At 37.4% G+C, this 26,397-nt stretch overlaps 1 protein-coding gene across 5 annotated transcripts in view; it reads left to right on the top strand.

The window, feature by feature from the left end:
- The window catches only part of ADGRB3 (adhesion G protein-coupled receptor B3), a 643,872-nt gene that overhangs the window by 335,028 nt on the left and 282,447 nt on the right, over positions 1 to 26,397 (top strand). For all 5 annotated transcript variants that reach the window (XM_046638989.1, XM_046638988.1, XM_046638987.1 and 2 more), the window contains 2 exons: positions 23,604 to 23,753; positions 24,562 to 24,637. In XM_046638989.1, coding sequence (XP_046494945.1) covers positions 23,604 to 23,753; positions 24,562 to 24,637 — 226 coding nt within the window. The remainder of the gene's footprint in view (positions 1 to 23,603; positions 23,754 to 24,561; positions 24,638 to 26,397) is intronic.

Here is a 26,397-nt window from a genome sequence, read left to right as displayed (position 1 = left end):
AAATTTTGTTATAAATGTGGGCTTGTTCATTTCTGGAGGGAACACGTCCATAGCTTTGGTTAATTTCTTAAAGGACTTAGGGTCTCAAAAAGTTTAATACAAGGCTTGGAAAAAATATTCTATGAACAAAGATGTTAAACAAGCCAACACATTTATAAAATAATTGAGTATAAATAGAATATTTCTTTTTCATATTTGCATATGAATATGACATTCAAAATAGACACATCATAATTATAATAAATGAAAGTTAATGAGCTCTTACTAAAGACTAAACACTACTGAATAGCGTATATAATTACTGAATAAATTAATGAATAAATAAATATGAAATACTGGTAGCTAGAGGCTTCAGTTTTCAGTATCCCTCAGTTTATCATAAAATTGTGTTCTGAACGTTCTAAATGTGCTACCTAGGTAAGTGGTTTTTGTTTCAGTAAAAAGTGTGAATTTTTCAATGTATTTTTTAAAAAATATTATTATCAATTATGTCAGGGGAAGCATATGTTAATATTATTTAATATAAGTTAGAGTTATTTTTCTCCAACAAAAATATTCTCTGAGAAGTTGTTTAAAGTCACTTTCACACTTTCTCATCAAACATTTTCTCTTCAGTCCCTTGCAGTCCAGTGTTTCTCTCATCACTTTCCTGACCTCCTCTCAGAAAAGTCTTCTGGAAACTCCCAATTGCCAAATTAAACCTCCTCCTGTATTCCAGCCTTTATGTCCCCTGTGCTTTACTCACCACTCTCTCTTTCTTGAAACTAAATTTTTTTGGTAACATTTTTGTACTTATTATGGTATAAAATAGAATCAAAGGATAAACATTAAACTCATGGCTTGGAAATATTTAGATTTTTTTTGGAGGCAGTAGCATAAAACAAAGAGGATTAAACACTAAAGAGGAAAAAGGTACACTATTTGAGGCCCAGCTGTTTGCAGTTCCAAAGACAGGTTAGAAAGTAGGAGATCTTCCATGATTGGAGTGGTAGGCGCAGCATGCATTTCCTTTGTTCTAAAGATTTGTCTGATGTTGCAGCAGAGGGTTTCATAGTTTTTATTATGCTTTTAGTCACCTATGTTCCACAATAACTTCAAGTAGCATATTGTATTTGCTTTATTTATTGGTAAGAATAGCCTGTTCTTTAGAAAGTAATTGTTTCCGTTTTGGACTCAGAACTTGAACTGTATTCATTGAGCTAATTCAAGGAAGATCAGTGATGTGTTGCGTGTTGCTAGCCCACTGACTATGTTCAATTAAAAACAAAAAGAATTTATCTCTTACTATAAGCAAAGCCTTTCCTAAGGGATTTAAGTCATTAAAATAAATGAATAATCTTCTAGCCTACAAGAAGATTGCAGTCTAGTTGTGGAATAAAAGAATTACATAAATAAATAAATACCAAGTACACTTTGGTATGTGTCATATAAACAAAATGTTACAGAGATTCATTCCAAGAAATGCTGTTCCGTGTAAGGATCTAGAAAAACTTAGAGAAGGAAGCATTTAGTACAGACTTTGAAAGACGGCTGGATTGTTGAAACTTCCACATGAAGAAGAGTGAGTGGCAAGAAGATGGTTGCATTCTTTTAGCAAAAACAGTACAGAGTCATCAAAGATCAGGGTATAATTAGGGTATACCTGGTTTATTTTGATGGAAACATATGTGTATGGAAGTAAAGGAAATGAAGTAAAATTGGACAGGCATGCTGAGATGTGGTGCTGGATGGTTCTGCATTCTGAAGACAACAGGGGGCTCCTACAGCTTGACCCCGTGGGAGCTGTGCTTTCGTAGGATGTATGTTATAGCACAAAAAGAATTTGTTGACATTGAGAAAGATTTTAAACATGGAGACTAGAACGCTTTTTACAATAATCCATGCAGGAGGTAAAGAAGACTTGAATTAGCCATAGTAAGAATAGAATCCAAAACATGGTTAGGAATTTGAGACTCTGTCTTAGGCAGAATGATAGCATTCCACCACTGAATGAGGGTCAGAGAGTAAGGAGGAGTGGAGATTGTATTCATTCAACAAACATTTGCGAGTGCCTTTCACAAATTGGTTTTTAGCTGCAAGTGTAACCCTCAAGTGCAAAAGTAAAATGTGGTCTGTGCTTTACTAAAGAAGTCAAATTTATGATATACACTGGATAATCAACTGGATGAAAAGTTATAGTTGAAGCCGTAAAAGCTTTTCAACTATCAGGACAGGAATAAACAAGAAAAGATGTAAGGCGACGCCTATATTAAAAACCAGAAGTTTGGAACCGCGTGTGGTGTTGGAGGTTCACTAGCCTTATTGTGATCATTTCACAATATACACAAATATTGACTTATTATGTTGTACACCTGAAAGTAACATTTTATATGTCAATTATATCTCAATTAAAAAAAAATCTCTGTATGAGTGTGGAGAGATTTGTGGGATATATTATTACCTGAAAAAATATGTATAGTAATAAACCAGATTAAGAAATATGTTTTGTGTTCAAATAACATTTTAGACATTATACTAGAAGGAGATTATATAAGTTATAGAATAAAAATCAATATTGAGGGTAAAAAAAACCAAAGCAAAGAATCATAGCAGGTGTCAGAGTAAGAATAGTCACACGTAGTAGGTATAAGGAGTTCCAGAACAGCACAGAGTAGAATGAGTGTCGTGTAATTAATCGGAGAGAGAGAACATTTCAAAATGAATGCTGTAGTTAATGTCAATTGCTAGTAAAGGTGAGAGTATTAGGGTTGAGAAAAATCTTATGTGATTGCCAACGGAATAACGTAAAAGTTCTCCAGGAAAAGTGCAGACACCATGAACAGGATCTAAATTTCCACGCTCTTCAGGTGGTTTCAATGGAGCACCCCCTTGCATTTTGATACTGTTATCTCCAGGAATTTGCTTTGCACAGATGAATGATGCTACACCCACTACTGCTATCTCACAACTGCTCCTTAGGCATTATTCGAAGTTGACAATATCAGATAAAAAAGGAATATTTTCCAGGCTAATAATATCTCAAAATACAGAATGTTGTAATTATTAGCTGTAAGAAATGTCAGAAGGTGTCCTTATGAATAAATCCTAATGGATATAAGGTTCTGGAAGGTATACTTTCAGTTCTTCTCTCCTAATCCAGTAAGGCCAGTGCCTTGAAAACATTAGAGTTAAGACGTTTTTCTTTGCCAAGCTAAATGTCACTGTCTATCCTTGGATTAGAAATATGAAATCCTGGTCTCTTCAGAATGAACATTCATACTTGCTATTTCCTGAAATTGAATCCAAATTCAATCTGAAGAATGGCATAATACAATTTTGCCATCTCTTTTTCTCTCCACGATGCCATCTCATCAGTATCAGATCTATGTTATTTCTTACGCTCACTGGTAAATGTAATCATTTTTGGTAGAGTATCTTGTTCTCAATTGAAAAACCAACTTTCAATCTGATGATGTAATTATAAAAACAAAGTTGCTTCTGTTTCTAGGCTGATTTTCCTTTCCGTCACAGCTTAGTTTTGTGATTCATACATCTTCACCACTTGTTTAACTTCCTTTCTTTAAAAACAAGACACTTGTAGTCAGTTGACACCAAGCCTGAGAAATACACGATTTAGCATCTTTTCTTGTTTATAATGTAGCGCCTGATGTTGGTTCAGTCAGCTAGACATGAGTCTGAAAGTGTCAGATTCTCCCCCCACCTCATGGCTCTCAGCCACTCTTTCTTGCTAGACACGTGAAGCAAGTGGTGTGTTTTTCTGTAGGTCAGAAAGAAAAAGCTAAAAATACCTGTTGTTTTTATGGTACTAACATACCTGTTCTCTTGAGAAAATAAATAGTTCAAACATAGTTTTAAACTATGACTTGGAAAGATATATAACACTATAAGTTATTTATTTCTCATTTAATAGGAATTATCTCATTATATTTTCTATGATCCACTTATTCCAAATGGTTAGGGGTAGAAGTGCTGGGGAGGTTAGTATGAAAGGCCCTATCAGACCCTTCTAGTGGCAACCAAAGCATGATGCTCAGAGGATGTGGATGATCTCTCCCCCACCCAATTGAGAACACCGTTTTAGATGCTCCCCAGTGTCAGTATAATAGATTGGTTACGATTCATGGATTTAATTGGCTTTAAGAGGTCTTAAACATTCATTCAGTAAATACGTGACAGGTTCTGCTCTAGGTTCTGAGGATTTCTCAGGGAACAAATCAGACAAAGCTCTTGCTCTCATGGAACTTGTCTTATAGCAGAGACAGATGTCAGACAAGTACCATGTAACGTGCTCAGTGGTTATAAGCGATGTGGAGAGAAAGAAAGCAATCCATCAGGGTAAGGGATAGAGCGTGAAGAGAGGACGTCATTTTAGGTTGAATGGTCAGGGAAGGCCTCTGATCAGAGAAGTGATATTTGAATATAGACTTGATTGCCTTCAGAGAATGAGAACCATGTTCTGGGAACAGAACATTTCCAGCAGAAGGAACAATAAGTACAAAAGCCATGAGGATCCATGTGCTTGATATATTAGAGGCACCAGAGGAGGCCAGTGCTGTTGGTGTGGCAGATGGAGGGGCCAAGGGAGGAGATGAAGTCAGAGAGGGTGTGGGGAGCCAGGCTATGGAAGGCGTTTAACTGTAGATCTGAACCAGATGCAAAACCACGGAAGGATTTGAGCAGAAAAATGACCTGATCTGATCTATGTCCTAAAAGGACTGTTCTGACTTTGGAGAGGAAACTAATAGACTTCAGGTGGTGTGAGTGGCTATAGATAGACAGGTAGGGTATTTATTTCAATAGACGAGATGAGAGGGCTCAGTGACTTGAACCACATGCCTGTGGAAATAGTGATCAGAGGTCGGATGCTGGAGGCCTTTCGATGGTTGATCTGACAGAGTTTACAAGTGGCTAGAAATAGGATGTGAAAAAAAGAGGGGTCCTGTAGACTATAAACAAATGTTGAAAACCAACTTTGGTGACTATTTTAATGTTTCTTAAGTTTATGATCCAAAGCAAGCTTGTTTTGGTTTAGTTTTTCTTTTCGTTTTCTTTTTTAAAAAAATTTTTATTGAAATATAATTACATATAGCATGTAAAATGTAAAAACATATAGCATTGTATTAGTTTTAGATGTACAACATAATGATTTGATATATGTATATATTGCTATATATATTTGATATACATATATATGCATACATATATGTATATATCTATATATAATGTGTATATATGTATACACATGCGTATATGTATATATGTATATATGTATATATATTGCAATATATGTATATATATTGCAAAATGATTAACACAATAAGTTTAATTAACCTGCATCAGTAAACATAGTGACAAGTGTTTTCCTGTGATGAGAACTTTTAACATTTGCTCACTTAGAACTTTCAAATATCAGTACAGACTCATTAACTACAGTCACCATGTTTATTTTTTATATGTTCTTTTTCCTGTGTCCAACATAAATCCTTGCTCTTGTATTTTGAGCAATTTTATCCTTTGAAGTCATCAGCATTCTGTTGTCATTCCACCATCTGAATCCTTGGATAAAATCTAGAATGAATTGTTCATTAAAATTACTTTTTAAAGCTGTAACTCAGATTGAGCTGCCAGTTAACAAATGAAATAAATCCTCCTTTCGCTACCATTTTTGTGTTTCTTCTTCTATTTATAAAGTCGTGGAACCTCAAGAATGGAAGAATGCTTCAGGGACAATCAAGTCTAGCCATAGACTGGTCAGTTCATTAAATATTTAAGCTATTCTGTATTTTTTTAGTAAAAATTTTTAAAAAATAAATAAAAGTTTATTTTCCAAGTCGGAAAGGTCTTCGCAGAGAACCTTTCTCTCTCCAGCTTGAAAGTGTTCTTGGTGGTCGAGTTCCAGCCCTGGATGCCATGCTGTTACAGTGTTTCAAATGATCAGTAGGCCTGTGTTCTTTTAGAAGTTAACTGGGGTGAAAATAGTTATATAACATTTCCAGGTTTATCTAATCTGTTTCTGCAGCCATACTCAAGGACACAATTATTCATGGAGCATTATTAAATAAGGCTTCTTGTTGCTGAAAAACTCAAGCTAGAAAACAATGTTAATGCCGTTCTTTCTCATTTCAAGTAAACCAGATGGCCTAAACTTTCCCTCTCTCATCCCTGTATTGTGCATGTCCTGGCTCTCATCTTGATTGCTCTGTTGTGACTCTCTCCTGTAGTCTCCAGATCGTTAACAGCTTCGCTTCTTCATCCTGGTTTAATTTACCATTAAGAGAGTCTACATGTTGCTACTCTGGAATACCTCTTTTCTTACAGCCTCTTATGTGTACATTGTTTCAGCGTACATTTGAATGAAAATCCCCTGGTATCAGGCAGTGGCTATTATTCTAAGGAGCTCTTTTCAGAAGTGCTATTTGAGTACAATGCATAGGAAAATGTTTTTGTTTGTTTGTTTTTTGTTTTTCTCCTTTTATTCCTCAGGCTTTCCAAGAAAACGTTTGGTAAACCATCCCTTATATTGTATAGCATTTCCCAAATTTGCACTTTCACAAATATTCTTGACACTGTTTACTCCTAACAGCCTTGCTGCCAGAGTGTTGAGGGCACCCACACAGGTTTTCCTACATCACTGCTCCCATTCAGAGTGGATGCATTTTTATCCCTTTGATCTGAGTAATTGAAAGTTACAGATTTGTTTCATTGTCTCGCTCACCCAACCACACTCTAACCGCCATCTGTTATATAAAGAACTTCACTGTAGTTTTTGATATGACTCTAGGGAAATCTTACTCATATATTTCATATTTTTACATTAAGGTAAAATGACTTGACCTTTATTTTCTTTTGTAGTAATATTTTTCATATATATCTACTTTATTAGAACATTTAAAATTGTTTTTATTGTTAATTATACATTTTTAAAGGATGCCTGAATTATACCTTTAATAAATCTTTTAGTTTGATGTAGTCCCATCTGCTCATTTTCTCTTGTGTTTCCCTCGCCCAGTCAGACATGGGACTTGAAAATATGCTGCTCAGACCAGTGTCATAGAGCGTACTGCCTATGTTTTCTTCTAGAAGTCTCATGGTTTTGGGTCTTACATTCAAGTCTTTAATCCATTTTGAGTTGATTTTTGTGCCTATTGTAAGGGAATGGTCTACTTTCATTCTTTCGCATGTGGCCGTCCAGTTTTCCCAACACCATTTATTGAAAAGACTCTCCTTTCTCCATCGCATGCTCTTGGCTCCCTTGTCGAATATTAGCTGTCCATAGATGTGTGGGTTTACTTCTGGGCTCTCAATTTTGTTCCATTGATCTGTGTGTCTGTTTTTGTGCCAGTACCATGCTGTTTTGGTTACTATGGCTTTGTAGTATAATTTGAAATCGGGGAGTGTGATACCTCCAGCTTTGTTCTTTTTTCTCAGGAATCCTTTGGCTATTCCGGGTCTTTTGTTGTTCCATATAAATTTTAGGATTCTTTGTTCTATTTCTGTAAAAAATGTTGTTGGAACTTTGATAGGGATTGCATTGAATCTATAGATTGCTTTAGGAAGTATGGACATTTTAACATGTTAATTCTTCCAATCCAAGAGCACGGAATATCTTTCCATTTCTTTGTGTCTTCTTCGATTTCTTTCAACAATGTTTTATAGTTTTCGGTGTAGAGGTCTTTCACCTCTTTGGTTAAGTTTATTCCTAGGTATTTTATTCTTTTTGTTGCAATTGTAAATGGGATTATATTCTTAATTTCTCTTTCTGCTACTTCGTTGTTAGTGTATAGAAACACAACCGATTTTTGTACATTGATTTTGTATCCCGCAACTTGACTGGGCAAGAGAATCAAACAAACAAAAATGAACAAATGGCACTACATCAAACTAAAAAGTTTCTGCACAGCAGAGGAAACCATCAACAAAACAAAAAGACAACCTAACAATTGGGAGAAGATATTTGCAAACCACATATCAGATAAGGGGTTAATATCCAAAATATACAAAGAACTCATACAGCTCAACAACAAAAAAACCAACAATCCAATTAGAAAATGGGCAAAAGATCTGAACAGAGATTTCTCCAAAGAAGATATACAGATGGCCAACAGGCATATGAAAAGATGCTCAACATCATTAACTATCAGGGAAATGCAAATCAAAACTACAATGAGGTATCATCTCACTCTGGTCAGAATGGCTATAATTAACAAGACAGGAAACAACAAGTGTTGGAGAGGGTGTGGAGAGAAAGGAACCCTTGTTCACTGCTGGTGGCAGTGCAAACTGGTGCAGCCACTATGGAAAGCAGTTTGGAGTATCCTCAGAAAATTAAGGATAGATCTACCATATGATCCAGCTATTTCACTGCTGGGTATTTATCCAAAGAACTTGAAAACACAAAGGCATAAAGATACTTACACCCCTATGTTCATTGCGGCATTATACACAATAGCCAAGACTTGGAAGCAACCTAAGTGCCCATCAAGGGACGAATGGATAAAGAAGATGTGGTATTTATACACGATGGACTACTACTCAGCCATAACAAATGATGAAATCCGGCCATTTGTGACAACATGGATGGACCTTGAGGGTATTATGCTGAGTGAAATAAGTCAGAGGGAGAAAGTCAAATGCCATATGATCTCACTCATAAGTAGAAGATAAAAACGACAAAAAAACACACAAAACACATAGCATTGGAGATTGGACTGGTGGTTACCATTGGGGAAGGGGGGAGAGGGAGGACAAAACGGGTGATTAGGGTCCCATGTGAGGGGATACACTATAATTAGTGTTCGGGTGGTGAACATGATGTAATGTATACAGAATTCGAAATATGATATACATCTGAAAAAAATAAAAATTAAAAAAAATCTTTTATAACATATCTTAGCCGGTGAAAATTTCGTGAACATATTTGTTACCCATTCAGTCTCCATCCGTTCTGTAACTGGTTAGTGGAGAATGCCTGGATAAAGACTAAATCTTTGGCTCTAAGAAGTGTCATTTTTTTTGGATTTTATATTTACTGGTAAGATGCTCTTGGTCTAAAGAAACCTAATGAGATCACACAAAACTCAGCTGGAAGTGTACAATATGTAGAATGCATAGTAATGCTCAACAGCATTGGCATGTTAATAGGAAAGGTCAACTTCTGCTATAGCTATGCACATCTATGAGCAAAGAGTTTAAAGCCTAAAGGATGAAGTGCATTTAACAGCCATGGTGAAGATGCGTGTTTTAGCAGTACACCTTGGTGTAGTGGATGTGGATTGTGAAAGCTGTCCTGAAATAGAAGACCACAATTTCAAAAATTAAGATTCCTGGTGAGAATACAGACTGAGAATTCTGGAGTTTCTCACGTGCTGACACATAGACCTAACTACAGACCTTTTGGGTCTGAGATTTCTTTAATTATTCCCTATAAAGAACATGAGTTTCTGCAAAGAAGTTGCCCATGACTTCTGTGACCTAGGGAAACTCTGAAGAGGAGCTTTGTGTAAGGGGATGGGTGTTTGACCTCAGTTTGAGAGATATGGAAGAGAACTCCAACTAGGGAAAGGCTTTCAGAGATGGGATCAGCAGAGGGGCTGTGTGGGAAACTGAATGACTTCCCAGTTCCCGGGAGACATCACATCTAAAAGTTGTTGAAATGATAGCTCTTCCCAATGCCTCTTGGTTCTTCCGTTTGAGATTAATTCCTTCAGAATCTGGTAGACTCACACTGACAGGCCGAAATAGAACCATAAAATCTAAAACCAGCTGAAAACAAAATTTGAATGTTATAAAATAATACCTCTGCTCTCTAGTGATTTATGCAATGAGGATTTGAAATTACTGAAACTGACATTCTGCATGCCTTCCTTCTGGTTTGGCTGTTCGACTGAATTAGAAGGATGTTGCTGTGAGTTTGTGTGAATATGAAACACAATTCCACTTTGACCGTCCCTATAGCAGTGATTGCTTATCTCTATGGCAATAGTGGTCTGCCTCTATAACAATAACTAGTGAAGAGAGAAGAGACAGATTCCCTTCTAACAACTTTTTCATTTTTTCTATTTTTACGGTTTCACCTTTTCAAAAGTCTTATTTTATTTTATTGTACCAAAAATTCTGTGCTAAATTATTCCTCTTCTCCATTGCTTCCTTCCCTGAATTCCAAATAAATAGGTTCTCATCTGAATTTGACAACTGAAAACTCTGACCAGATTAAAGACTGGTGCTCTTTATGACAATACAAGCAGGGGTGCCATTTTGTATCTAGGAAAACATGCTGGCTTTGAAGCTAGAATTGGCTGCAAACTTTGGCTATTCCACTAGTAACTGACCTTCCGCAAGTTATTTCATCTCTAAGTCTCTCAGTTTGTTCCTTTCTAAAGAGGAGATAATAATATCCTCCCTGAAGAGCTATTGTAAAGATGAAAGATAATGTGTATTTAGCACCTGGCGTGTAATAGGCCCTCAATAATTGGTAGTGGACGAATATAGGGCCAAATATGAGCTGTGCTACTGTGTGGGTGTGTGACTTGGGTCGGGTCACTCAATCCCCGCAGCCATGGTCTGCTCCTCTAGGGAACTTCTAAAGTTTCTACCTGAATTTAATACCCTAAGTTTTTCTTTTTCTTTTTAGTCTCAATAGTACACTTATTGTTTATTTCACAAAGCAGACCTGGATTCCAGACTTCTAGGCAGATAATATAAATACATCTAGAAAGCCGTTGCCGCTGTGTCTATTTTAAAATGAGTTTGTTACACAGTTGTCTTCTGTGCTGTAATGACACGAAAGCCTGCAAACCCTTCAACAGTATGTGTGCTTTGCAGTCTTAAGAAGCTGCTCCTCTCCTCCTCGTATTTATTTGTCATTAGTCATATCCTGGCTCCTTTGAATGATTCGCACAGAGGAATGTTTTCAGCTTTAATTTTATAATTTCTGCCCCTTAACGTGTAATCCATCGCCTGTAATCTGCAAAATCGTATCAATTATTTCTACTTGTTGTTAGTGCCACAGAGTGGATTCTGAGTCCTAGCGCCCCTGTGTACAGCACAGCAGCACACGTCCTAGTCTCTTTGCACCATCCTCTCACCTGCTGGCGCTCTATCAGACAATGCTCCACTGCTGTTCATAGGGTTTTCATGGCCAGTTGTTTTGGAAGTGGATGACCAGGTCCTTCTTCCTAGTCTGCCTTAGTCTAGAAGCTCCATTGTAACCTGGCCACCATGAGTGGCCTAGCTGGTAAATGAAACCCCAGTGGCATAGCTTTCAGCATCATAGTAACACACAACCACAATATGACAACCAACAAACCGGTGAGGGGTTCCGTGACTGGCACACGAACCCAGGCCACGATGTGAGAGAATGGGACCTTAAGCTCTAGATCTCCACTGCTGACAAGTTCTCTCTATAGATGCATCAAATAATTCTGTAGCATTACTATAGCCTCCTGCATTCTCTTTTGTCCTTAATTAGTGTCTTTTGAGCAGTCAAAAATATTTTTCTGCTTTAACCTACTCAATTTTTCATATGAAGAGTTTTAACTTTACGATTGTAAATACTTATGTGGCTAGTTAATGTGTTTTCTTTCATTGATCTTCTGTTTGGGTGTGTGGCATATGAATGTAAGAGAGCAGGGTGCCTGAGTGTGTTTGTGTGTATTGTTAATCAGTGTTTGCACCTGAAATGCAGTTGTTTTAGATACCCTTAAACTTCGTACCATGGGCTTAGGGGGAAGTTAGAGGGATTTTAAAATTACGTCAAAAATGAAGTTTTTTTGATAAGTTAAACTGAATTGAAAATCCAATAATAACAAGCTTTAAAGGACGTTTAGTTTTATTTGTTGGACAGTATTTTATTCAAGGTTTAGCTGATAACTACAAAATAGAATGTTGTAATTGTATCGACTGTACAGTTCATAAGGGAATGATTTTCACTGGATAATAGGTTATGTATCCAAATACATGTTCTGAAATCAAATGAAGCCTGACACATTGAAATTATTAATAAGGTTCTAAAATGCAGTACGAATCCAGAGGAATATAGTTAATATTAAGATACTGAAACATTTTCTTTGCCACTACAAAATGTTTTAATAATCAACTTCCATATCCATGTGGGCTACTTTATTACTTTTTGAAATATGAACCTTCCTCCTTTTGAAGACTCTGTCTCCGTTATTTGAGAGCATTAACTGCCCTTTCTCGTTTTTCTAGGCAGTCTTCTTGCACTTTCTCCAAACTCATTGCCTGATTAATTCTCTTTTAACTTTCCCTAAGTCCTCCAATTTTTTCTTCATTTTACGTAAAGTGTAATAATATTCTTGTTAAAGAGGATAACCTCTATCAGCTTTAAAATTTATTCTAAAAAAAATCTATAATATTTCAAAAACAGCATATTAGACATATGGGATATTTACTTTTTAAATACCAATTTATTAGAAAAGTAAATACATTATAGTGTAATATAATTTAAACTGCATAGGTGGAGAAAATTGTGAATGATTGGTATGCCCTTTTTAACTGCATATAAATTATTGTAGTAAAATAGAGCCCTCAACTTAATCTTAGAGTGTGTGCCTTTATGAGTTTGTGTATGCACGTGTCTGGGGAGGAAGAGTAAACTATTGTTTGTTTGGGGATTTTGGGGGGGCTTATTTTGTTTTATGATCCAAAGACCAAAACTGTTATCTGACTTTGATGGGGAAGAAGTGATGTTCACAAATATAGAGCTCATGTATTAATTTTTTTCAACAAAATTAGTTTGTTTATATTCTAACTGTAAACTCCTGAATCTCTACTGTAATGTCGTTAGTATCTAAAGGTTGTTTTTGCAGCATAATGATCCAAAACTACTCTATAAAGTGGGATTAATTGTGCTGGTTCAGAGTGTACGGTAGGGTCAGCGGAAGTAATGACCCGTGCCGTCACTTAGGTGCTCAGGAAATGTGGCTTCTGTTGCTGCTGTCTGTCTCTCCTCTTTCATCAGATGATTACATTTGGTTGGGCACCTGTCTAACCTCAGTTCTCCTTATTTTGCAAAAGGCTGAGGGCCTATGGTTTCCTTTTGGTAAGATGAAATGGCTAAAATTCTATGAACAACTTGAAACCACCTCCTCGTTCTCATCTACATTATCTTGAAGTCATGCACTGGACCTGGCCCAGTCCTCCTCCCCGGTTAGAATTAGTCCTACTTTCCATTTCTTCCTTCACTCATCATATTAAATCAATATTTAGTAGGTGCCTGCCAGGTACCAACTATCCTCTTGGCTCAGAAGATGAGCCACACGTGCCTGGTCTCTTCCCTTATGGAGGTCACACTGTGGTGGGGAAAATGTTAAGTTTTTAAATATAAAACTTATGTAGATAAATGAATGAATAGATAATTTGTATTGTTGTATGTAATATAAAGAAAAAGAACTTTTAAAACCAAAATATATATAGGTAGATAAATAGGTACATAGATATAATTTAAATTGTGGTAAATGATATGAAGAAGAGAGACTTATCAGGATTCCTAACTTAGATATGGGAGCAGTGGTTGCTCAGCGCTAGAAAGTTCTCCTTGTCATTTAAGCCAAGACCCTGTGGTTGAGTAGGAGCTAGCCAAGGGAGGAGTTGGTATGAAGTAAGAGAATGTGAGTTTGACTGGAGAGCGGTTGTTAATGGGAAAAGTGATGAGCTAACATGGAAGAGGATGTCAAGGAGTGGGTCATGGAGACCCTGGAAATGATTCTATATCTTATACAAGTGTAACAGGAAACCACTGGGGAGTGACATGGTTCGACTCTGCTTTAAAAATATTCTCACTGCAGGGGCTGGCCCCGTGGCCGAGTGGTTAAGTTCGCGCGCTCCGCTGCAGGTGGCCCAGTGTTTCGTCGGTTCGAATCCTGGGCGCGGACATGGCACTGCTCGTCAGACCACGCTGAGGCAGCGTCCCACATGCCACAACTAGAGGAACCCACAACGAAGAATACACAACTATGTACTGGGGGGCTTTGGGGAGAAAAAGGGAAAAAAAAAATATTCTCACTGCAGTTGGGGAGAGTGGATAAGAAAGGAGCAATAATGGAGGCAGTGAACATAGTGAGTTGTTTAACTTAGGCAAGATCTGATGGACTATTGTGTGGTAGTCAAAGTGGAGATAAGGAGGCAGCTTTAAGCTATGCTTTGGAAGAGAAACAGTAAGCACAGTAATGAACTAGATTCTGGGGATGAGGATGTAGACATGTCAAGGATAACTGGCTGTTTTCTGTCTTGAGAAGAGGGTGGATGGAGGTACCCTTTATAGAGATGAGAAAGATGGCACAGGGAAAGAGTATTTTGATGAAGAGTGGGTGGAAATCAAGAGTTAAGCTTCAGATATACTGTGATTGAGATGCCTGAAGACATTCAATTGAACAGCTCAAGTAGACATCTTTGGAGTTCATAAGAAAAGTTCTTTATACCAATTCTGCCCATGCTTAACTATTGGAGTGAAACCGTGTCTCACTAGATTGTAATCTCTTTCTATATAAGGGTTTTTTTCCTTTTTAATTTTGGATCTTCCACAGTATTTTCCACAAGGCAGAGAATGGTTGAGGTGAAAGATAAAAGGAAATTGGCATCTATTGTGTCTTATTGTGTTTAGGGAATGAGCTAACTGTCTGGCTTCATCCTCTTGAAAGGCTATTGATTTTTACAGATGGTCAAACTGAAGGGCAATTAAATGACTTGTCAAAGTCACAAAATAATTGGAAAACTAAGTCTGTTTGTCCCCAGGGCCCAGAGGTATCACATTAAATCCCAATGCCTCCTAGTGAGCAGTTAGTAAACCTCGTTCATTAAAAAAGTATGTGAAGTGGTGTCAAACCACTCTGTTAGGGTCCTATCATACAACAGCAAATAGGGACAGTTCCTTTCCTTTCGAAGACCATGGTCCAATGTGGGAGGCAGATAATAAACAAGCCTATATAAACTGGACAATTTAACGGTGAATAGGGCCATAAAGAAAATAAACAGGATGATGTAATAGAGAGCAATGGGAGGGAGTTGGATTTCCTTATATGGGGAGGTCAAGACAGACCAAGCTAAGGAAAAAGTAATTTGGCAGAAACTCAATGATTAAGAATGGAGAAGAATGTTCTAGTTAGAGAGGAAAAGCCCTGTGGTAGAAAAGAAAAGACTTGTGCAGCTTGCTCAGGGTGAGCAAAGCCGACAGTCATGCGTAATGTGACTGCAGAGACAGACAGGAGCCAACCACACCGAGCCTTTGAGGCTGTGGCATAAGATTTGGATTTTATTCTAAGGGCAAGCTATCTAATTACTTCAAGGAAGGGAACAACATGATCTGATTTATATTTTTAAAAGATAAGTCTGGTTTCTGAGAGAAGGAATTCAGGGAACAAAAGTAGAGACAAGAAGGCCAGTCAGACTGCTCTTGAGTCTGCTCTGGTTTGAGGTTCTGGTGGCTTCTAGATAGTCATGGGATGGAGACAGAGGAAGTGCAGGGATTTACGGCACATTCTAGAGAGAAGACTGAGAGGATGTGTTGATGGAGGGGCCTTAGGAGGCAGAGGAGAGCCAGAAGTACAGAACGACACTTACTTAGGATCTTGGCTTGAACGTCTGAGTACTTGGCACCTTCTATTAAGATGGGGGACACGGGGGAACAAAGTGCTTGGGTGGCAGGAGTCAAAAGTTCTGCCCAATAAACATTTGTTGAATTAAAGAACCACAATATTGGTCACATAAGATAGTTTTTCTTATATGATTTAATACCATATTTTCTTGCATGATTATTGCTTTATGAATTGTCTGTGGCTGCTCTCACATCCTACTAGCAGAGGTGGGTAGTTGCAGCAAAGGCCTGATGGCCCACAAAGCTGAAAATATTTACTATTTTAGCCCTTTATAGAAAAAGTTTGCCAATAGAGCGTGGCCCTAACCTAATTTTAGAGTATAGTTTTTGTTTTTTTAAACCAATGACCCATCTCCATAATCTTTATAAAGCCTTGACTCCTTATAAAGTCATTCTGTCATTATTAAAACACATTTCTCTGTTCCTGAGTTACTTTACTGTTGTGATTTTCTTCTCTGTCTCTACGTCTCCATTCATTTTTGATGTCTTTCCCTGTTTCTTTCTCTTTACCCTTTAAAAATGAGCCTTTCCTGAACTGCATTTCTCAACTTTTTCTGTCGTCTTCTCCAAATCCGCATAGCTCACCATCTCACTTTTTTCAGGTGTCTGCACAAATGCCAACTTACCAAGGAAGCTTTCCCTGTTTAGTAAAGCTTCCCGACCCCACTCATCATTTTCTCTCACATCATTTATCATTACTGATGTTCTATGTGGTTGTATTTATTTGTTCCTTGTCTGTCTATCCCCAGATACTGTGCTGGTCCCATGAGGGCAGGGACTTGAACTGTTTTGTTGACTGATGTATTTCCAGTGCCCAGAACTGTGCTTGGCATGAAATAGCTCCTCAGTTAATATCTATTGAATGAAAAAAATCTGTCCATTGTGTTCTCTATTTAGGAGAAATTATCCATATCCACATTGTCAACTATTACTTCTAATTAGAAGGCATCTGATTTATATCTCCAAATGCTAAATTTGATCGTTCTCCAGATTTCTAGATCTTTTAGCCTAGCGTGTTATTTTCAGCCTTGTCTCCTACTACTTTGCCACCTAAGTCTTTTTGACCTATTAAATATTTCCCTAGGACATATTAAGTTTCTCATCTCATTCCTTTGTTCTTCTCATTCCTCCTACTGAGACACTACTATTCTGATACTTCTGGAACATCACAGACCTTTTCCAGGCCCCAGGTTTGCACTGGAAGTTTCCTCTCCCCTTAGCTCAGACTCAACCATCAAACCACACCCTAGATTGTACCTTCAGAGAGACTAAGCTTCTTTGGCCAACCAACCATGCTCCATTGCATCAGTTGTTTCTTTCATGCCCCCTGAATTGTTTGTTCATTTACCCGTTGTGTGCATCCCCACTAGACCATGAGCTCTTTAAGGGCAAAGACTTTGTGTCTCATGCTCACTTGCTAGGTCCTTGGTGGGAGGGCAGTGTTTGGAACACTCCCAGGGCTCAGTAGAGGTTTGTTGGAGGGGTGAATGTCCAGAATGAACTCTTCAGTCGACCATGATCACTTTTGTCTCATCAGGTCACAGTACTATTCAATGCTATTACCACTGGGAATAGATGCTTCACTCTCTTGGGAGTTGTTGACTTCTGTTGTTGTTTCCTGCTTGTGTTGGTGCCTAACTCCTCGTAGGTTCCTGACTTATTTCTCTAGTAAGGTTTAAACACCCTTAAATATCAAAAACAATATATCATACAGACACATATACACATATGAAAAGAAAGTCAATAATGTTGCATATACAAATGCTCTCTTTTTTTTTATACCTGGGTAATTATCATCTAGTGCTTCTTCCTCTGCAGGAATTATATTCCTAATTTCACTGGTTAGGAGAAAAGGAAGAATTTATTTCTTAAAGAATTTTCTATATTGACTTGTTTTTTCTATTCAGGTATACATGCGAAAATGATCCCCATATCACATTTTATTTTGTATTTATGTTAGGGGCAAAATCGTGAACTACTTGGATAGAGAAGATGAACAATTATAAAAAGTGCCTGTTTCTAAAAGTCCACAAAACATATCCGTTTAAAAAACTGAAAGGAAATTGGTATAATCAGCTTCAATTTCCCTCGCTATATTCTTGTAGCATAGAAAGAAAAGGGTAGTCAGAAAGAACACTCAACAGATAGAAAAAGTGCAGAAACTAAAATGCTTTTAGAATGTTTTCCTCTTTAAAGAAAAATTGCAAAAAATAGCTTCTCCAATGTATGTGTAAAACAGAGGGAGGCAAACTTTTTCTGTAAAGGGCAAGAGAGTAAAATTTCAGGTTTGTGAACCACACAGTCCCCACTGTAACCGTGCAGCTCTGCCTGTTGAGTGAAGGCAGCCCTAGGCTCCATGGAAATGATGGACCTGGCTGTGTTCCAGTAAAACCTTATTTGTGGACACAGCTTTGAATTTCATTTAATTTTTACACGTCAAGAAATGTTATTCTTCTTTTTATTTTCTCAACCATTTAAAAATGTGAAAACCATTTTTTAGCTTGCAGACCATGCAAAAATAGCTGACAAGACAGGTTTGACCTGTGGGTTTTGGTTGGCAATTCCTGGTTCAGACAGCTCAGTTTGAAAAAAGTCATGTGTATGGTGCAGCTGCACCATGTGCCTCTGCGTGGTGAACCCTCCCAGAGAGGTAGGGGGCACCCGAGAAGAAGCTGAGGGGATCCTCCACAGAGAGCACTAGACCACGAGCAGGAAGGAGCGTGCCCTCCTGGGCAGAGGCTCCCAGGCTTTGAGACGGCTAATGGGTAAAAACACAATCTGAAGCTGATGATTCACAAATAATTTACAAGTTTTTAAAATTTTGATGCTGGAGAGGAATATCCAAAATGGTTAATTATTTAAAATTTCAATATATATAATAGGTCATTCAAGACTCACAAGTTGAAAAAAAGTATCCTTGATGTGCTACATAGCTACTTTCCTGACTGTCTATCTAGTTTGTCTACTTTTAAATATCAGAGGATTCTGCTTTTTCTCTTAAAAAAAATCTGTAAACTCCTAGTGGGGAGAATGTTTCTCATCTACATCTCTGTGCGCTTCTGGACTTGGAGATCCTACACTCGGTGGGGGTGAGTGGGTGGTGGAGACTGAACTGACTGATGGAGCCATCTAGAGCACCAGGTCCTTGCAGGTGCCCCTGTCTCCCAGCTTTGTTGCCTGGGAAGTGAGGGACCCTCACCATCCAATCCTAGCCTTTCGGGAAAGGAAACAGTAAATGGGAGAGGCAGGATGGGGAGAAGAGCACCTAAAAATCTGTCCGTCTGTCTGTTTCCTGTAAACCACCGTTGAAGAATTCTAAAATGAGATTTTTCATAAAGATGTTAGAACATAAAGATTATGCTGGACAAATTAAAGTATGTATACATGTATCAGTATTCCCTTTTGATAACCACTGTTCTTCTGTTGCATCATGGGCAAGAATGGAAGTCATGTGGAAGGAAAAGACTAGAGAGCCAGAGTACTAAATGCCAGGGATCACACCACATGCAGGCTTTGCTCAGCCCGTGTGTGCTGGCTGTGGGTCTACAAACAAAATTAATAGTTGCGCTCTAACACACAGATGCAATGCATCATTCCCTCCCTCCCGTATTTTTCTTACAGGATTTAAAAACTGTACAGGTGACCACCTAGCAATATTGAGTGATGTTTTCCCCAAGCAATTCCATTTTGATCACTGGCCAATTTTCTAATATTGATGAGTCAATACCCAGTTTGTAAGCTGTTCTCTCTGAATCAACGTGAAAAATGATGCAAACTTTCAATGTACCAGAAACATCCATGTAAGGAAACAGTGAGAAGGACAGCTTTGAAGGCCTCTCTTACTCTTCTTCTTCTGTCCCCTCTACGTGTGTTTATGATGATGAGGTGACCTCCCTTAGGAGTTTCCTCTGCTCATTTACAGAATGTGAGTCACTGCGTTAAGCACTTAGGTCAGTGCTTAAAAGTAGAGCTTTTGAAGTTCTCTTTGCAGTCTGGGGCCTTGGCTGCAATGGGAATACTAAGTGTGTCATTCATGATGCAGTCAGTTCCTTTCTCCATTGAGGCAATAGATTTTTAACCTGGCTGATCTTGTGTGACCAAATAGCCAGAGAGGGCAGCCCCTTCCATCTGGCAGAATCTACCAGAAAAAAGCAAGGAAGGAAGGGAGGGAGGAAGAGAGAGAATGAGTAAAAAGGAACTCTCGTTCAACTCCCTAGGTGCTACATTTAAGTTCTAAAAGATGAGCTCTGTTTCTTTTAAGTGCAATTCCTGCCTTTGGTTATCCGAATATATTCAACATAAAGTTTTCCATAGTAATCTCATGCCTAAGGTCACTGAAGGACAACCAAAAAAGGATGTTTGATGCAAAATATGGAACACACAGGGAGGTCCTTCCCTTGAACCTGACAGTGAGAAAACCGACTCTAATGATGATAGCCATCACTTCCATAGGATCACCTGTGCTCCAGCTACTGTTCTAGATACCCGACTCTCACTCTTGACATGTAGTAACTTACTTCATCCCCTGAATCCAGGGCCCAGATACAGAGTCCACATTTAAGCCCCTCTGGTAAACTGCCACTTACCTATATTGGCCCTCACTTGCCCATTTTGCTCATTCCTGCATTCTTCCATTCACTCTTGCTCTCAGTGTTTCCTTCCACATGCCTTTCATTCTTGTCCATGATGCAACTGATGTATCAAATTAACTAACTTTAACTTGTGTGTGGACTATTCACATTACAAGGATGAGTAAGACAGAATCTTCATCCTCCGGGACCTCAATGAGGACCAAGGGCTAAAACCTCATGATTTTCCTCAGGAACAAGGTTAGAAGCACGATACTGCTTTGATAAACCAACAGAGGGCTCAGTGGTTACCAAAAAGCAAAAACAACCAACCAAAAGGCTCATCTGCTTTTTGACCCATCTGCAAAAATTGCCTTATACTTTCCGATGAGCAGAAATCTATACTGAACCCGAATCCTTTGAGAGCTTGGCCAATAACAGACGTGATGCTCTCAAAGGAATTTTATGCTGCATATCCAAATTCGAAAGGAAAGTATTAAAAATGCAAAATGAAAGTGCAGCTGGTTTTGCTCCAAGGTTTATCAGTGGTGAGTCACCTATTTTTATTGCATAAGAAATCAAATCTAGTGTTATAATGAAAACACGATACAGTGAATTTAGGGTAATTCTTGGAACATGAAGATGTGCCTCTTTGTTCAGGGACACTGTGTCCTTTGAAGTTTCTTCTAAGCACTTTAATCTTCAGTAAGAAAGATGTTTTCTCAATTTTTGAGGAAAGATGCTCTATCATCTAAACACCCACAAAGGCTGGTTTTAATGCAGCAATTTGACAGAAGCAAAGTATGTAGGTTGTGCACTTATGCTTTGCATTTATGTCCCTTTGTCAGCACCGGACACATCGTTACCCTAGACAGAGTTTAAGGCATTTGTTTTTTAATCTTACCTCTATGGTATTCACTTAACATGCGAGCTCCCCAGATCCCTAAAGACCATAACTGTATCTAAATTTTACCTGAGGGTTTTGAACAGTTAAACTGGGTAAAGAAGGGAAGGCATTGAGGGCTGGATTGGTCCAAATGTCTCATATAGGGACTGAAAAAAGGAGAAAATAAAAGTCATCTTTAAGTTATTTTTGCTGTATGGAAATGGGTTTTCTTATTAATCACTGCAGGGTCATGGAGAACCACAATGTCATCTTAGGCATCTTCCTAGGTAGATTTAAGGTAAAGATGTACAATTTGAAGTACTGCTTATTTTAAAGAACATATGTACTGACATTTTGAAGGCTAGCATTTGAATCTCATCAGTCTATGAAGTCAAAGCCTTCTTTATAATGTGTTTGTTGAAAATATTATCATACTTTAAGAACTACATTTCTACTAAAATTTATGAATAAATGTTTATTTTTATCTGCTCCTTTTGCTCAAGACTATGCAATTCAAAGGACTTCTTGCATAAATTAAGTAGTGATCCTAATTGATTTTTCTATTCCTTTACCTAGACTTTGTTCAAAAGTACGATCTAATCTATATAGTCATAACAGCCAATGTGCCTCTAATTGAAGGATGAATGCATTTCATTCATGCATGCATGTATAATTATATCATTTTTATATATTTAAGAATATGATATTAGACTAACATTTATTCAGGATAAAGTGATATATTGTTTGTACAGAATATGCTTTCTCCATTTGTTATTTCTTCTTTTTGTTCATTTATTTGTTTTCTATCCAATGTGTGTAGAAACAGAAGAATTCTTAGACCTCAGGGCCCAACAATTTATCTCTCATTTATTTTCCTTTATAATAGAAACCAGTTATGTGACAGTCAGAAAAATCTTCATTTCTTTCCATCAGTTTTTAGAGCAGAGAGGTGAAATAAATTTTCTCTAAACACCAAGACAATCAAAGCCAGCATCAAGGAATTTGGAAGTAGGTGGACTTCGTTTGCATATTGAATCAAGCTCAGGGACCCTTGAGAAAGAATGTGCTGCCAATGTGATGATCTGTCCATCTACACGCAGTGGAGGATCTGGACCCTTTAGGACATGTGAACTGGGTTATTTATGAACAACAAAGACTATATTGTTTGAAAGATAAAAGAAGCTAAAGTAATTAGAGATGTTATACAAAAACAGCATTTAACATCTGTAACTAAGTTATGCGTTACCCAGGGCACTCTTTCCTTCAACATTTAGTTACCAAATCCTCTTCTAAGCTTATTATGTCAAACTACAGGCCAAATGAAATTCCATCCTATGCTGATAGTGGACGTGTATAATAGCTTAAAAGAGATTTAATAAAGGACAAGAATACATAACCAATTTAATTTGGAACTGAGTCAGTGGTGCAGTAATTACAACTAACATTGTTAAATTCTTACTTTCATCCTCTCCTGATTTAAGTTACAAGTTTCTTTAGAATGAAATCCACTCATGAGGAGCCTAATTGTTACTTACTTTAGCTTTCCTATTGTGATAGCTTTCAGAGTCTCCCCATCATCTTTCCATTTTAATCTTCCATGGGACACCTGAAACTAATAGGGAACAAGTACAGATCTATGTAAAAGTTATACAAATTGCATTTCTTAATTGAAAACGTGTATAATCAATAAGTCCTTAAGGATTTATCATCATAGTTTTATTATATGTAATTTTGTATGTGTGTGTGTATATATAATAATAATAAAATATTGAATATATGTAATAAAAATATATTCAGACATTAGTAAACATATATTCATTAATTTTCTCAATATAAGTGAAAATATTTACTGCAAGTAAAGACGGAATTCTCCATTCACATATATACATTTATTACTTTCAATTGTGGGTGTATGTTTTAAGAATTTTTTGTTATTACTAATCAGTTTGTTGGATATTTCTGCATATTACATTGGCTCTGTAGTTATGGCATTATTGGTGCTTCATTATTTGAATTCTGACAGTTCTGTCTCCCAGAACAAAATGGCTTTGTTTTCCATGTCTTCATCATACCCCATCTAATCCATGGGAAATTTGTTCTAAAGACAATGTTCAGATGTAAGTGCGGAAAATTCGTTCTGAAGACCAAGTTCAAATTTTAATGCAAACTTCAGCCTATGGATCAGGTGTGTTAATCAAAATATTTGCCAAAGAATACAGTGTGGACTTCTAGCAATTGGGAAGGAGGCCAACTGTGAACAACCAGTATGGCGCCAGCTATCTGTACTCTGAGAATATTCACCCCATCATTGACCATCATTGTATGATTCCCACTGAAAGCAACAAAGACCTAGATTGACAAGTAAAAGAATCGGCAATCTTAGTGAATATTGTCTGATAATAAGAAATAAGTCGTTTTTGTAGCTCTGCTAAATAATTTTGACTTGAAACTTTATTTTGAATATACTGCAAGGTTTAATTTGATCAAGTTTGGTTACACTGAAAGATTTTAGTTGACATTATTCCTTCTTTTTTAATAGTGGCTAGCATTCAGAAGCTTCCTGCAGCCTCTGTTCTAACAGACATCAACTTCCCCATGAAGGGACGGAAGGGAATGGTTGACTGGGCAAGAAACTCAGAAGATAGGGTTGTCATTCCAAAAAGCATTTTCACTCCAGTGTCATCAAAAGGTAAATATGTGAGATAATTTGAGCTGTAAACCACACATTTCTGATAAGATCATTTAATAAAACGTTAGGCGTAAATCTCCATATATTAAACAATTTAGAAAGACTGCAATTATGATTCTAAACTAATTTTATGAATATAGAAAACTTACATTTCATCTTTAAATTTCTGAATTCACTGGAGGAAAGGATCTATTAAGATGAAAAAAATATGAGTACAAATTATAGACCTGAGCCTGCCGTGGTTAAGTTTCAGAATGGGCAGTCTTTGTCCAGTGTACAGCATGTGGCCTCATATTTTAACTTTAGGCATGGAAACACATTGTGTTTTCCATGCAAAGTCATTTATATTTCTGCCTCATATTTGCTTTGGTTTGAAGATATTATTTTGGTATAGAAAAATAAAGTTAAGAAAAAATTAAGTTTTAAGAACACCTTCAGTGGCCTCTAAAATTAATGGCTATTTTCAACAGTCGCATTGTGGTCTTAATTCTTGCCTGGGAGATTTTGCTACAGAAGAGAACTGGCTCTCTTTCCCCCATCATTGGGAATTTAAACTCCTTAGCTGCAAGTAAAGCAGCTTCTTGTTTTGGCATGATGAAGGACACAAAACCGCTGAAAACCTCTTCTAGAGCTGTAATTAATGTGGGGGGTGGGGCCGACATGCCCCGTGCATGGTTAGGAAGGCATTTCTTCTACCCAGCTTTGCATCAGCAAATCCTGGAATCCCCTTGTAATTAATAGATTCAAGTTTTATAAGACACAGTATTTTTCTTGATGTTTTGCTAATTCTTAATTTTATTTTTTCTAGAATTAGATGAATCCTCGGTATTTGTTCTTGGAGCAGTCCTGTACAAAAACTTGGATCTAATTTTGCCCACTCTGAGGTAAGCTACAAAGTAATACGGCTGTTGTAATCTTCGTAAATTATTCAAAAAATGTGATTATAGCTCATTCTGTGAAAACAGTCAAACAAGCTTTGGTAATACAAAGGGCTTTTTCTTAAATGAAATAGAAAATACTGATTTAATGAATAGCTTATTAGCATATTATGCATTTCAAAGCAACTAGAAAAGACAATTTGGTCTCTGATTATAGCCCTGCAATTCTTTTGTAACTAATCACGACTTGCCTTAAGACTGAGAAAAAAAATCAGAAAAAGAAAAACCTCAAGTCTCTGTAACAGAATGGGTCGTTTAAAAATTAATCTGCCTCTTTTTATTTGTACGTCATGGTACCGTTCGTCAACGTTACGTTAAATTAGAGGAGAGTCATGATGACTCGGAATACATGGTTTTGTTCTTTATTTGCACAGGATCTCAGTTGGCTTCTGAGTAAATATTCAGTTACTACCACATTAAGCAGAAATGCTATTGTTCAATTAGAGGACTATTTTTGGAAGAAATCCATTGATTTCTTTCCCTCAGACATTAAAAGAAACAATTACAAATAGTAATTCCACCAACCTTAACGTATTTGCTCTACTGTCTTAACTGCTTTAACAGACCTCACTGAAAACATCACTCACATTTGTGTGGATAATGATGCTATCACTCATGATGACCTGTTTCCTCCAGCCCACCTCATTTTGGAGGAGTGAGACAAGTTGGGTCTTAGTTAAACACAGCCACGTACAGTGAGCTCTTACTCACAGCCTCATGAATAACGCTTCACATTTTCAAGAGGAGAGGCTGTGAACGATGTGTGCAGTTATACCAGGGGCATAACGAATGGTCTAATAAATAAAAACAATTAGAGTTCAGTCCGGCAGAAAAAGGCCTCCCAAGGAAGCGGCAGTGACTAGTGAGTGTTCTTTGGAGGAAATCTTTCTGCGCACAGTGCATTGTTAAGATGGTTGGTGAGTCATGGGGAGTCCCTCTCCGTGCAATGGGGTCTCCTTCAACCACAGACATGACTATCGGAAGTCTGGCTTTCTTTAACGCCCTTTGTCTCTGGATGGAATTTGGGCTTGCTGAATTTGAATAGGTTTGTGTTTGGTTTTCTCCTACTAATAGCAAATTTTCAAAACTGATGAGTTTGCCCTCAGCTTTTCCACTGGTTTTATTAAAACACATTGGTATGTACAATTACTCACAGACAAAGTGGGATTTGTAGTTACACTGCCTCTCTCTTTGTGTATGATGTTAATTTGAGGAGAAATGTGCCAGAGTTAAAAGTACCCAGATAATCAAAGTTAGACATGTCCTTCCATAGGGAGTTCTTTTGTGTAAAGCTGATCCTTCCAGAATTCTAGACTAGACTAACTTAAAATCAGATGACTTGGGTTTTCATTTCAATTTAACACAAGAAGAATTTTATGAGCTTGTCCAGTAACTCAGCCATTGTCTGCCTGCAGCTCCACTTTAAAATAGAAGCCGCTTCATGTGCAATAGTCACCCTATTTACTGCTGAGGGATATAGTGAATGCAAATAAAATATTCAGCAGAAAATGCTGTAGACTGTAAGTTAGTTTCCTTCTTAGATGTCTAGCAGAGTTGCATTATGACTCATCTTGGTGTGTGTGGTATCACAGAACTTGCTCACTTACCCAGTGAAGTCAAGCTCTTCCAAGTTTCATAAATTTATGCAATTAAGGGAATTGGGAATTTATCCAGGGATATCGGCCTTTTTGTAAAAAGAAAAAATG

This window comes from Equus quagga, chromosome 15 (assembly GCF_021613505.1).
Source record: "Equus quagga isolate Etosha38 chromosome 15, UCLA_HA_Equagga_1.0, whole genome shotgun sequence".
In the NCBI taxonomy this organism is placed as follows: Eukaryota; Metazoa; Chordata; class Mammalia; order Perissodactyla; family Equidae; genus Equus; species Equus quagga.
This window is presented reverse-complemented; position numbering and strand designations above follow the sequence as displayed.